Raw genomic sequence first — 14,379 nt, 5'->3', positions numbered from 1 at the left:
GGAAGGAGAGTACAAACCACCCATGGTCCAGAGGATCTTGGTCAAACAATGATTTTAATGAACACACGTGTGGGAAGACACTCTGTACGCAGACAGCCAGTAGTCCTCGACTTAATCAAAGCATGAACAGATATTTTATAGCATCAGGGTTTGTTTACTGACGCCCCTTCATGCGTCACCGGTACATTTTATACATAGATCAGATCAACACCAGAATGACTTTTCACCTAGAAAATCATCTTCTATTTTCATGGCTTGGTACTTTCCGTTCTCTCCTCTAAATAAATCTAACTAATGTGTGTGTATGTGTTGACCTCACATGCTCTTTGTGTCACCTCTTCACCTACTGTCTGCGTCTCGTCTGCTTTCGGTTTCAGTTCTGCAAAAGGCACACTCTGCAAACCTGCAACTTCCTGTCAGCCTGCAACTTAGTCTTTCTGAAAGACACACACTGTTTCAACATCTGAATGCAATATAAACTCCAGATTATATTATTAATGCAATGGTACTGATGACAATTATTTAACAATAGCAGTAAAATAATTTCCCTGCTCCACAGATACTAATATAATACATATACATATATAATCCATACTAATGATGAAGGAACTGAGCTCACAGTCCATTGTTCATTCAGTGAACTACTCAGTTTATTTTGGGCCTCAGAAATGCTCACTCTGTTTGTACATCACTGTCAGCAATAGACTCATTCTGCTGTGTGGACAGGAACACATGTGACATCACTTCCTGTTTGTTTGTGACTGAAGAAGTTTACAAGGAATCATTTAGAAGAGTTTCAAACATCAACTGATTGAATCCATGAATCTGAAAACGTGTTTGTGAGTGAAAGAGACAGACATGTACAGACTGAACTATCTGTTCAACAGTCAGAGTGTTTCTGTAACAGGAGACACTCTTTACACTCCACTCAGCACAGGGACACTGAGGAACCAGGATAGAACCTAAACCCAGGATAAAGAGTTTGAGTGAATGTGGTGTTGAAGGTGTGGAGGTGGATCAGAGTGTCAGAGGAGACTCTGTAGAAGGACAGAGTGCCAGCAGGACAGTCCACATACACTGCTGCTCTGTTAGAGACAGAGGAGGAGGAGGAGGAGGAGGAGGAGGAGATGGATGTGTAGCTGTAATTGTGCCAGACATAACGAGGACCATCATCAGAGCAGCACAGACTCCAGGACTGATCATTGAGTCCAAACAAACAGTCATTACTGTCTCCTTTCCTTCTGATGCTTCTGTAACTCACTGATATAAAAACGCTTCCTCTCCACTCGACCTCCCAGTAACAGCGACCAGTCAGACCATTTCTACACAGCAGCTGAGACCAGTAATCAAATCTGTCTGGATGATCAGGATATGACTGAACCTCCTCCACACGTGTCACCTTCCTGTTGTTGTCAGACAGTTGGAGCTTTGTGTTCACTGTGTTTGTGTCGATTGTGAGTTGACAGGAATCTGATGGAGAGAACAAACACAATCCAGCTGCAGTTATTGATCCATCATCTGTTCATTGATTGACACTTTGATGATGACTCCTGACATGATGAAGATGGTTGAATGTGTGCCGCTTTGTTTTCATGAATCCCATTAAAAACACACTTACACTTCCTCAGACCTGGTCTCAACCATCGGACTCCAGCAGGCTCCACCCTGAAAGGAGGAGGGGGGTCAGAGCAGCACAGTCAGCATGCACACATGGACATTACATGGCTCTCACACACACACTGTTACACACTGAGCTCAAAGCTCGGCTCCACTGTTTTATTCAAAGAAATCTACATTTATTTATCAGCACATTTAAAAACAGCTTGAGCCAAAGTGCTGCACAGAGTAGAGAGAAAATAGGAAACATACACAGTAATGACTATAAAGACTGGTCAGGATTGAAAGCTACAGAGTACAAATGTGTTTCCAACCGGCTTTTAAAAATGTCCAGTGTTGGTGACGACCTGATGTGAAGGGCGACTGTTCCAGAGTTTGGCTGCAGCCATCGATAAAGCTCACCTCTGTTTTTACGTCTAGTTCTGGTCAGAAGCTGCTTATCTGCAGACCTGAGGGCTCCACTTGGATTCTTTTGTTAAAGAGAGATAAGATGGAGCCAATCCATTCACAGATTTAAAGACAACCAGATCTGGAAGTGGATTCTACCACGTACTGGTAACCAGTGGAAAAAGCTGGTGATGGGTCGTCTAGCACAGACCCACCGCTGGAACCAGACAATTGATGAGGGAGAGAACTGTGACAGCGCCGTTCCTTCACTTGACCTCAGTCGCTCTCGTCTGCTCCCTCGTAACACTGCTCTTTATTGAGCTTACATGAATATGCACAAGTTCATTATGACGTCTTACACAGGTATGAACAAAGAGTACCAGTCTGTGCATAGTGTGTGTGTGTGTGTGTGTGTGTGTGTGTGTGTGTGTGTGTGTGTGTGTGTGTCTGTGTGTGTGTGCGTGTGTCTGTGTGTGTGTGTGTGTGTGTGTGTGTGTCTGTGTGTGTGTGTGTCTGTGTGTGTGTGTGTGTGTGTGTGTCTGTGTCTGTGTGTGTGTGTGTGTGTGTGTGTGTGTGTGTCTGTGTGTGTGTGTCTGTGTGTGTGTGTGTGTGTGTGTGTGTGTGTGTCTGTGTCTGTGTGTGTGTGTGTGTGTGTGTGTGTGTCTGTGTCTGTGTGTGTGTGTGTGTGTGTGTGTCTGTGTGTGTGTGTGTCTGTGTGTGTGTGTGTCTGTGTGTGTGCGTGTGTGTGTGTGTCTGTGTGTGTGTGTGTGTCTGTGTGTGTGTGTGTGTGTGTGTGTGTGTGTGTGTGTCTGTGTGTGTGTGTGTGTGTGTGTGTCTGTGTCTGTGTGTGTGTGTGTGTGTGTGTGTCTGTGTGTGTGTGTGTGTGTGTGTGTCTGTGTCTGTGTGTGTGTGTGTGTGTGTGTCTGTGTCTGTGTGTGTGTGTCTGTGTGTGTGTCTGTGTGTGTGTGTGTGTGTGTGTGTCTGTGTCTGTGTGTGTGTGTGTGTGTGTGTGTCTGTGTGTGTGTGTGTGTCTGTGTGTGTGTGTGTCTGTGTGTGTGTGTGTGTCTGTGTGTGTGCGTGTGTCTGTGTGTGTGTGTGTGTCTGTGTGTGTGTTCCAGATGTGACCCTGTGACCCCAAAGCTGGTGCTAAGAGTCCAGCGGTCCCCCTAACAAAGGGCTCTTATACTTAACCAGACACAGAGTAGGTGTCCTCCTACACCAGGGGTCTCAAACTCGTGGCCCGCGGGCCAATTGCGGCCCGCAGGACGATAGTTTTTGGCCCCACCTTAATATGAAAATGTAATGTTAGTTTGATAATGTATGACACTTTACAGTGTTGTGGGCGGAGCTGAATTAACCCACCAATCAGGGTGGGATATGGATCTCAGGGGACACCAGCCGGGCTTGATGCAAGCAGGGAAACATTTCTCAATGAGTCAAAGTTCCAGCAGCGTTGCCCTGGAGTGTTTCTTTCTTTCCTGTGCCTGGCTGGCTTCCTCCTTTCTATTGGGCAAACGCCGACATTCGCCCCAGCGAGCTGCGTTCACAACCCTTCAAAAAAAGTTGTTTTTTTAAGTTGCTGCCCAGCGGGACATTATACGTATATAGATTTATACACACGTCAGTGGGATTTAAAGTTATTTTTCCACAGAGAGAGATCTCATATTAACTCTCACAGTGATGCGTAGGCGGCGGGATAAAAGAAAAGTCATGAACTCAATGCAGCCCAATTTAGTCTGCAGTCACATAGCGACACCTGTTCATCGGCAACAACAGTCCCCGGTAACCCGGACTAATTATAGGGTCGCACCGTAATTTGTGGCTCCATGTTTTTATTTGCATCACTGCGTTTGCATTGCAGCAAACATGAACATTACATATATTTCAATATAATGTAAAAGCAGTCAAAACAACTAACATCAGAAACAGCTGATGTTATTTGTTATATGTCACGGTGTCATTTCCGCTTCTTTCTCCTGTAACAACAGCCCGGCGCCGTGAGCAGTCGCCTTTTTTGCGCTCGCTATCCCTGCACTTTCTACCATCTGCAAACGCCACGGTGTTCGTGTCGTCATGAAAGACATGAACATCGAGCGTAAAAACAAAGGAGACTGCTACCGGCTTTTTATCTGCCGATCGCCGTGCTACGGTTGCAAGAAAAAGAAGCAGAAATGACGTTCTCTACGCGTTGAGACGTTCCCCGTCCGTCGGCTAAACGCTTGATTGAACCTTCAATGCGACAGTGACACCAAGTAGAATTATAAATGTCACATAGCCCCAAACATGTCTTTTTCAAAGCCTGCGGTGAAGAGAAAGGTTGGTGATGAGCACCGACAATTTCAGGAAAAGTGGGAAATGCAATATTTCTTTGTTGAGCACAGGGGCACCCCGACCTGTCTTATTTGCACAGAGAAAGTTGCGCTGCACAAGGAATACAATTTGAAACGTCATTACACAACTAGACATGCTGAGCTGGATGCAAAATACCAGGGAGACGAGAGAGCGAACCGGGTTGCCAGTCTTAAAACAGATCTACTGAGGCAGCAAGATTTCTCCAAGAAAGCAACCAAAGAGAATAATGCAGCAGTCGGAGCCACGTGGTTAGTGAGATGATTGCTAAAGCAGGGAAGCCATTCACAGAAGGTGCATTTGTCTAAAAGTGCATATTGCAGGCTGCAAATATAGTCTGTCCGGGAAAGAAAGGTCAGTTTAGCAACATCAGCCTTTCTGCCAACACCGCAGCAGATCGCATTTCTGACCTGTCAAGTGACATTTATGACCAACTGTGTGAGAAAGCCAAATGTTTCAGTGTATACTCAGTCGCTCTTGATGAGACCACAGACATCACCGACACTGCCCAGCTCCCAATGTATGTCCGTGGTGTTGATGACAGTTTTGAAGTGATGGAGGAGCTGCTCACAGTAATTCCAATGCATGGCCAGACCACCGCTCAGCAGATATTTACAAGCTGTGTGATGCCATTGAGAATGTTGGTTTGCCATGGAAGAGGTTTGTTGGAATAACAACAGATGGAGCGCCATCAATGACAGGGAGGAAACATGGACTGGTGGCACAAAACAAACTGGAAGAGGAAGGCGTGGAGGAGGCCATTGCTCTGCACTGCATCATCCATCAGCAGGTCCTTTGCAGCAAATGCCTGAAGTTTGACAATGTGATGTCTATTGTTGTGAAATGCATCAACCAAATCAGATCCAGGGGCTTAAAGCACCGAAGGTTCTGTGCTTTTTTAGAGGAAATGGAGTCAGAATATGGGGATGTGCTCGACTTCACTGAGGTACGTTGGCTCAGCAGGGGAAATGTATTAAAGAGACTTTTTGAGTTGAGAGCAGAAGTGAAGCCTTCATGGAGAAGGATGGAGTTAGTGTTCCTGTGCTAACTGATCCCAAATGGCTCATGGACTCAGCTTTTCTTGTTGATATGACACATGAGCTTAATGTACTGAACAAGACGTTACAAGGCCAGGGGCAACTTGTCAGTGCTGCCTATGACAACGTGAGAGCATTCTCCACAAAACTGGCGCTCTGGAAAGCTCAGCTCTCTCAGACAAACCTTTGCCATTTCCCAGCATGCAAGGCACTCGTGGATGCAGGCACACCATTCAGTGCTGACGAGTATGTTGATGTCATTTTGAGGCTACAGGAGGAATTTGATCACAGATTTGCTGACTTCAAGACACACAGAGCCACCTTTCACATTTTTGCGGACCCCTTCTCCTTTGATGTGCAAGATGCCCCTTCTGTGCTTCAAATGGAGCTCATTGAGCTGCAGTGCAACTCTGAACTCAAAGCAAAGTTCAGGGAGGTGAGTGGAAAAGCAGACAAGCTTGGACAATCTTTGAGAGAATAGAGCCCTAGTTTCCCTCGGCTTTCCCGAATGTTCAAGCGGACCATGTGCCTTTTTGGTAGCACATACTTGTGCCAAAAGCTCTTCTCCACTTTGAACTTCAATAAGTCCAAGTACAGGTCCAGACTTACGGATGATCATCTTCAAGACATACTGAGGGTCGCAACTGCTTCCTCCCTCAGGCCAAATCTGGCTCGGCTATGCGAGAGGAAACGCTGCCAGGTCTCTAGCAGCAAGGAGTAGGCAAGAGAAGCCATGTTCAGAAGAACAGTTCATTTTCTCCAGTGTTCCATTCATGTTCAGAAGAAGGTTATAGAACTGTTAATACAGACATTTCAATCTAAACACAGCAGATATAGAAGACTGAAAGAAAAACACAAGTTCACTGACTAAAAATATCTTATTATTATTTTATTTATGTATTACAGATTGATTTATTTTCTTATTAATTCTTAATTTGTTTATTTATTTTTCATATTTTGTGTTAAAAAAATAAAAATAAAGAGATTTGAGAAGATTGGAATTTTTTAACCATGCCTTTCTTGTGGAAAACCTAATGCGGCCCAGCCTCACCCAGACTCTGCCTGCAGCGGCCCCCAGCTAAATTGAGTTTGAGACCCCTGTCCTACACCATAAATCAGTAAGAGAGGGTACGACCTCTCTCATGGCCCCAAGTGGTGTGTGCATGCCAGAGCACTCTGGAAGGCACACAGAGTCTTTACAGACTACTCAGGATCAAACCTCTATCATTATGCAATCAATTATACAACTCTAAGCATATATGAGTAAATATTTCTAAGCATAAATGACAATCAACAATATAAACCTTACAGCTGGTTTTAATAACAGAATTCATTTGTTTCTCAAACGAGAAAGAGCTATCGAGAAACACTCCTAAATCTTTAGTTCTTAACTTTTCCAGTGGGCCAAGGTCAACATTATCTGCTAATGCTAAATAGGCTGCCGTTATTAACTAATGCTAATTTGACATGAATTAGCATTATGCACTAATGCTAACACTTACTTTTTTTAAAAATGTGAGTAGCTAATGCTAACACTATTTCCCTTAACTTTATAACAATGTGAACGGCTAATGCTAACACTCTTTTTCCTAGCATTATAACATCTGAGCTGCTAATGCTAAGTAGGCTGCCATTAGCACCTACGTCTAATTTAAGGCAAATACGCATTAGAACCTAATGCTCATATCGTTTTCCTTTGCTTTATAACAATGTGAGCAGCTACTGCTAAATAGCATTAGCTAATAACAGCAGTCTAATTTAATGCAAGTTAGCCTCATTTGCATTACAACGACGTGAGGAGTTAACGCTAAGTATGCTGCCATTAGTGGCTAATTCTAATTAGGGGTGAATAAATATTACCAGCTAATGCTAATATCGTATTCTCTTCCCTTTTAACAATGTGAGCAGCTAGTGCTAGGTAGGCTGATGCTAGCAGCTAATGCTAAAGCTAATTTAATGTGAATTAGCATCACATTAGTGAGGAGTTAATGCTAAGTAGACTGCCATTAGCAGGTAATGCTAATTTTAGGTGAATAGGAATTGGCAGATAATGCTAATACCATATTTTCTTGCTTTATAACAATGTGACCAGCTAATGCTATGTAGGTTGCCGTTATTAGCTAATACTAATTTGAGGTGAATTAGCATTATCCCCTTATGCTAACAATGTTTTTTCTTACTTTTTAACAATACAAGTAGCTAATGTGAACACTTTTTTTTTAATTGAATTCTAATTTTTCCCTTGCGATGTGAAGAGTTAATGCTAAATAGGATGCCATTAGTGGCTAATTCTAATTTTAGATGAGAAAGCATTAGAAGCTAATGCTAATACCATATTTTCTTGCTTTATATCAATATTAGTAGGTAATGCTAAGTACGTAGCCATTATTAGCTAATGCTAATTTAGGTGAATTAGCATTATCCACTAATGCTAACACTGTTTTTGCCAACTCTTTTCCCTTGCATTATAACAATATGAGCAGCTAATGCTAAGAAGGCTGCCATTATTAGGTAATGCTAATTATTATGTGTGTTAGCATTATCCGCTGCTGCTAGCAATGTTTTATCTTACCTTTTAACAATATCAGCAGCTAATGCTAACACTACTTTAATTTCAGTTAAACCTACTTAGCATTAATTAACTTCATTTAGCATTAAGAAGTTTTTGCTATAGGCTACCATTAGTGGCTAATGCTAATTTTAGGTGAATAATGTGAGCAGCTAATGCTAAGAACGCTCGTTATTAGGTAATGCTAATTTGATGCGAGTTAGCATTACCCGATAATGCTAACACTTTTCCCTTCCCTTTTAATAATGTGAGCAACTAGTGCTAAGTAGGCTGATGTTAGCAGCTAATGCTAATTTGATGTGAATTAGCATTGTATTAGTGAGGAGGTAATGTTAAGTAGATTGCCATTAGTCGCTAATGCTAATTTTAGGTAAATAGAAATTGGCCGCTAATGCTAATACCATATTTTCTTGCCTTATAACAATGTGACCAGCTAATGCTAAGCAGGTGCCATTATTAGCTAATACTAATTTGAGATGAATAAGCATTATCCGCTTATGCTAACAATGTTTTTTCTTACTTTTTAACAATACGCCATTAGTGGCTAATTCTAATTTTAGATGAAAAAGGATTAACAGCTAATGCTCATACTGTTTGCTTTGTAAGAATGACAGCAGCTAATGATATGAAGTCTACCGTTATTAACTAATGCTAATTTGATGAGAATTAGCATTATCCGATAATGGTAACTCTTTTCCCCTGCATTATAACAATGTCAGGAGTTAATGGTAAGTAGACTGCCATTAGGGGCTAACTCTAATTAGGGGTGAATAATTATTAGCAGCTAATACTAATACCGTTTTCTCTTTTTCCTTATAACAACTTGAGCAGCTAATGCTAATTTGATGCAAATTAGCATTATATTAGTGAGCAGTTAATGCTAAGTAGGCTGCCATTATTAACTAATACTACGTTGACGTGAATTAGCATTATGCGCTACTGCTAATACTGTTTTCTCTTACTTATTAAAAATGATAGTAGCTAATACTAATACTCTTTTCCGTTGGGTAACAACAAAGTGAGGAATTAATGCTAAGTTGGCTGCTTTTAGCGGCTTATTCTAATTAGGGGTGAATAATTATTAGCAGCAAATGCTAATACTGTTTTCTCTTTCCTTATAACAATATGAGCAGTTAATGCTAATTTGATGTAAATTAGCATTATATTAGTGAGGAGTTAATGCTAAGTAGGCTGCCATTAGCAGCTAAAGGTAATTTGAGGTGAATAAGCACTAGTAGCTAATGCCAATACCATTTTCTCTTGTGTTATAATGATGTGAAACGTTAATATTGTTCTCAAACAACAGAATGAGAATGAAATATTGATTCTAACAGGGCCCATAAACAGCATTAGCTTAGCAGCATTAGCTTATCAGAGTCTCCATCATGGTCACACAAATCCTTAGCGGAGCAAAGTGGCCTACTTAGCAATAGCTGCTGTAGAAAGCAAAGGGAAAACAGTATTAGCATTAGCTGCTAAATGTGCACTTGAGAACAAATCTATTGTGAATTCAGCCGTGAATGTAGTGTTTCCAGTAAGCTTCCATTTCCAAATGTTAGCTGCTCCTGTCTGCCTCTTTGTCACACACACAGACTGAAATGATTCACAGCCTTGTTTCATCCTTCTGTCAGTGTCACTGACTGTCACTGTGACTGTGGACATACAGCATGGGAAACACACACATGGCTGATACTTGTATCTAAAGTTACAAAATGTTGTCTCTGTCCAAATATTACCTAACTGTAAGTCTACTTTTAATGAAACTCTCAACATGACTTATCAGTTATCATTAATGTTCCTGCAAACAGACTCCTTGAAGACCCCCTACATAAATATCCATGTACTATCCAGCTAGACTAGTGTGTCTGTCCCTGAAAATATTCCTGCATGTGTGATTGTTCATGTCTCATCTGCAGGAAACAAACAGGAAGTGAGTGAAAGACACAGGAAATGATTCCAGCTCTTCCTCCTATATCAGACATTCTCTCCATACCTGAGAGTGTCCAGTCTCCAGCCTGGATCCTTCAGTCCAGCCGACAGAAGCTTCATTCCTGAGAGACCTGGATGATTGTAGCTCAGGTCCAGCTCTCTCAGATGGGAGGGGTTGGAGGTCAGAGCTGAGGCCAGAGAACTACAGCCTTCCTCTGTGATCAGACAGCCTGACAGACTGCAGACACACAAAACAACAATCCATCTGTTATCCATCTCTATAGCAGCATAACTAAGTGATGGTTCAGGGTCACCTGATCCAGCTCTAACTATAAGTTTTATCAAAAAGGAAAGTTTGAAGCTGATCGTCAAAGTAGAGAGGGTGTCTGTCTCCTGAACTCAAACTGGGAGCTGCTTCCACACCCAGTCCAACATAGCCAGGCTTTCTTTGCTGCTTTGACAAAACCTCAAATCCCAGTCAGAGATGGTGAGCATCATCACAGTGATGATCATTTCTCTGTTAACCCAGGCTTTCTGCTTCAGGATCTGTGCACGCTCACAGAACAAGGAGACCTTTAAACATCATTTCACTAAATGGATGGACTGAGCTCAGCCTACAGATGAACTGGATAAATAAAGATTTGACCTCAGTGTGCTCAGTGTTCCTGTCTATTCCTAACATATTCCTAACATGATAGCTGCACTTTAGAGCTCTAAAACTGGAACTGACACATATTTAAACTCCACATGTTACTCAGTACATTCAGTTCTGACACTCGCCCACAGTCCAACAAAGGAAACATGGAGATCACATCAGTTTGTCACCAAAGTCTAATTATTCCAGAGGGCAGTGTTGATACAACTAAAGTTATTTTTAAGCAAAGTTGAGTTTTTTTATCGTCGGAGTACTTCAAGTCTGAAGTATCATTTAAATGCATTACACGCTGTTGATGGCAGCAAACAAACCACCCAAACAAACAGAGTTGGGAGGCTTGGGCAGACTACGTAGATTCAGCTAGTGGGAGGAGTCAGGATAAAACCAAAGAAAGACAAGCTAACAGACGCCACAGTGAAGTGAGTAGCTACAAACTTCAGGCCAATTAGTGTTGTTGAAGAAGTCGGTCTGAGGAACGTTCTTAGGATCAACAAATGACCGCATGTATGAGCCTCCCTCAAGACGCACCATCACAAGAAGAACAAATGAGCTGTAGAAAAAGGAGAGACTACGACAGCCACAGCGTTACAACGTGCACCAGCTGTTGGTCTCTCTGTAGACCTGGGAGTTATAGTACATGATATTAATGAAGACTGGGAGCTGCATTCTATAGCAAACAATTTGTTATGAGGTAATCAGCTGATCTTACTTTAACCGGAAGCCCTTCACAATAATTGCAAAGCCTTTATTTTGTCCAACTACCATCAGTTCGTCTGTACTGATGGTAACTTAAAGTCACACTAATGCAGTTTAGTTTGTATAGTGTAAGTAGTAGAAGTATACTACAGTACTCTGATCACTGATAGGATAGATTTATGTAGATATACACCTTTGTGTTTAACATTACTGCATTATAGTACTGTGATCTTTGACCTTATATATGGTTATGTTAGCTATACTGACGTATGCATATAACTGGATATGTATCTTATCTATTCATCTTATTTGTCATGTATTTGTATTGTGTACTTCCTTTTTGTAAGAAACCACACACGTGATCACAGCCACAAGAATCAATCAGTGAAAGAATAAAGTGCCTCAAACCAAACCTTAAGCTCCTTATTCCACACGCTGGGCCTTCAGTGGTGCTCTGGCTGACACACCAGAGTGACTGGAGTGCTAAAGAGTGAATCGGACACACCAGTGTAATCCTTGATATCTCCACTACATTTAATCGTCCTTCAGCCTGTGGCTGCAGTTAGCTGGTCTGCTAGTTAGCTGGTGTGCTAGTTAGCCGGTGTGCTATTTAGCCGGTTCGCTAGTCAGCTGGTGTGCTAGTTAGCTGGTGTGCTAGTTAGCCGGTTCGCTAGTCGGCTGGTGTACTAGTTAGCCAGTGTGCTAGTTAGCCGGTTCGCTAGTTAGCTGGTCTGCTACTTAGCTGGTTTGCTAGATAGCCGGTGTGCTAGTTAGCTGGTGTGCTAATTAGCAGAAATGTGACTTTACAGCTCGGCCTCACTCACTGACATTAGTCAGATATGACTGAATCTATATCACACTTAAAGCTTTCTGTAAATGAAAGGCTCAGTGAAAACGAGGCACTTCAGTCAATTTTAAAACACACACTCTGAATATAACCTGATCCAGACCAGGTTATAGGTTCAGCATCAGTAACCACGGTGATGTAGCCAGGTAAACACTTATGCATTTATGCTCACAATCACTCCAGTTAACCCAGCATGCATGTTTTTGGACTGTGGGAGGAAGCAGAGAACCTGAAGACAACCTACACAGGCCACACTATCACCCTTATTTACAGAATTATAATTTAATTGGGTGATAAAGTAAAGAAAATAAATATTTTAATAAAAAAATATTCATAAATGAACTATTATTCAAGTAAGTAAGTAGAATATATTTATATAGCACATAATCTCGTTTGTATAGAAATGTCTTCATCTGCTTTTTCAAAGAGTCAGTGGAGTCTAGACAGCATAAAGATAACAGCAGGGAGTTCCACAGCCTCGGTGCCTGAAAAGCTCGATCCCCACGTGTGTTGAACCGAGTCTGTGGGACCAATAGTGACCTCTGACCTAAAGACCTAAGTGCTCGGTATGAAGCATGAGGTTTCAACAGGTCAGAGATGCACTGAGGAGCTTCACCATGTACAGCTCTAAAAGTTATGAGTATAATGTTAAAATGAACCCTAAAATTTAGTGGCAACCAATGAAGAGAAGCCAAAACTGGAGTAATGTGTGACCTCTTGTTTGTGCCAGTTAAAAGTCTCGCCGCAGCATTCTGTACAGTGTGAAGCTCCAGAGCTGATTTGTTGAGACAAGTAAAAAGACCATTACAATACTCCAAGTGAGTAGAGATAAAAGCATGAAGAATCATCTCAAGTTCTGCCTTTGACACCAGTCTGAGTTTAGAAATGTTTCTTGGATGATAAAAACAGTTTTGAAACAGTTGTTTAGAGAGTTTCTCAAGCAACATTGAACTGTCGAAAATAACACCTAAGTTTCTGAGACTCGATTTAATGGAAGGACCTAAAAACTGATCTGCTGCCTAATTTCTGAAGACATGTGATCAGGAGCAATGATCAAAGTTTCTGTTTTATCCGTATTAAACTGGAGAAAGTTGAAGTTTCACAATTATTTGATTCCTGAAAGACAATTATTTAAACAAGAATCTTTGAAAGAACAGTATAACTTAATGTCTGAATGTCATCAGCGTAGAGATGATAAGAAATATTATTGTAATATCTGATAATTTGGCCTAGAGCAGGGGTGGGGAACTCCAGGCCTCGAGGGCCGGTGTCCTGCAGGTTTTAGGTCTAACCCTGGGTCAGCACACCTGAATCAAATTCATTACCAGGCCTCTGGAGAACCTCAGGACGTGTTGAGGAGGAATTTAACCATTTAAATCAGATGTGATGGATCAAGGAAACATCTAAAAACTGCAGGACACCAGCCCTCGAGGCCTGGCGTTTGTCACCTGTGGCCTAGAGGACGTATATAAACCAAAAAGAGAATCGGGCCTAAAACAGATCCTTGAGGTACCCCAGAAGGCAGAACGGATGTTTCAGACAACACATGATTCATACAGACAGTCAAAGATCTCTCAGATACAGTAGATACGACAAACCATTTTAAAGCAACACCAGTAATCCTGAACAAGTCCTTCAGCCTATTTATCATGATGCTGTGATCAACAGTATCAAAAGCAGAGGAGACATCCAACTCAGTGCACTCTCCAGAGTCTGCTGCCATCAGAATGTCACCACACACTTTAAGTTAAGCCATCTCAGTGGAGGACAGTTTACAGAAACCAGACTGGAAAATGTCCAGAACACTGTTTTTCTCCAGAAAGTCGTTAAGTTGTTCTGCAACTGTTTTTTCCACGTTCGTTCAATGATTCATTACAATCAGATTTAGTATAGACTGGTACACGAGGAATATCAGGAGAGACAATTTTCATAATTGTATCAAACAATACTTTGGTTCTTTTCTGAAGCCATTAGATTTGAAAACTATTCAGTTCCAGCTTTTTTATCATGTTGTTAAGTGAGGATATTGATTCCTTGAGATGTACTCGATGAACCTCAAGCTTGGAAGCCTTCCATAAACGTTCTAACTTGACAGAATATCTCTTGAAATTTTGAGTATTTTCATTTATCCAGGGATAGAAATTTGAAGAATGGACAACACTTTGCTTCAGAGGTGCCGCTGTGTCTAAATAAAATGGACAAAGTGTTGTCTCCAGGAGTTTAGCTGATTTAGAGTGGCCAGGTACGGTGGGTGTGCTCCGGTTAAAGAACACGGAGGCAGACTTCCAAATTC

The 14,379-nt window shown here is 41.7% G+C and overlaps 1 protein-coding gene across 1 annotated transcript; it reads right to left on the bottom strand.

Moving 5' to 3' along the window:
• Positions 1-628: 628 nt before the first annotated feature.
• LOC145423829 (stonustoxin subunit beta-like) lies at positions 629-10,686 on the bottom strand. The gene is made up of 3 exons (XM_080296735.1): positions 9,953-10,686; positions 1,619-1,665; positions 629-1,470 (listed from the first exon to the last, which is right to left on the bottom strand). Exons 1-3 carry the CDS (start codon positions 10,162-10,164, stop codon positions 929-931), a joined length of 801 nt encoding a protein of 266 aa, XP_080152861.1. The 5' UTR covers positions 10,165-10,686; the 3' UTR covers positions 629-928.
• Positions 10,687-14,379: the final 3,693 nt, after the last annotated feature.

This window comes from Astatotilapia calliptera, chromosome 3 (assembly GCF_964374335.1).
Source record: "Astatotilapia calliptera chromosome 3, fAstCal68.1, whole genome shotgun sequence".
In the NCBI taxonomy this organism is placed as follows: Eukaryota; Metazoa; Chordata; class Actinopteri; order Cichliformes; family Cichlidae; genus Astatotilapia; species Astatotilapia calliptera.
Note: the sequence above shows the minus strand (reverse complement) of the source record. Positions and strands in the feature narration are given on the sequence as shown.

Bases quoted from the DNA above. Each gene is read 5' to 3' on its own strand.
- LOC145423829 (XM_080296735.1), bottom strand. From the start codon at position 10,164: ATGGATAACAGATGGATTGTTGTTTTGTGTGTCTGCAGTCTGTCAGGC. The intron at 1,666-9,952 runs GTATGGAGAGAA...TCCTCCTTTCAG, and splicing joins TGGAGACTGGACACTCTCAG to GGTGGAGCCTGCTGGAGTCC. The intron at 1,471-1,618 runs GTAAGTGTGTTT...TCTCTCCATCAG, and splicing joins GAGACCAGGTCTGAGGAAGT to ATTCCTGTCAACTCACAATC.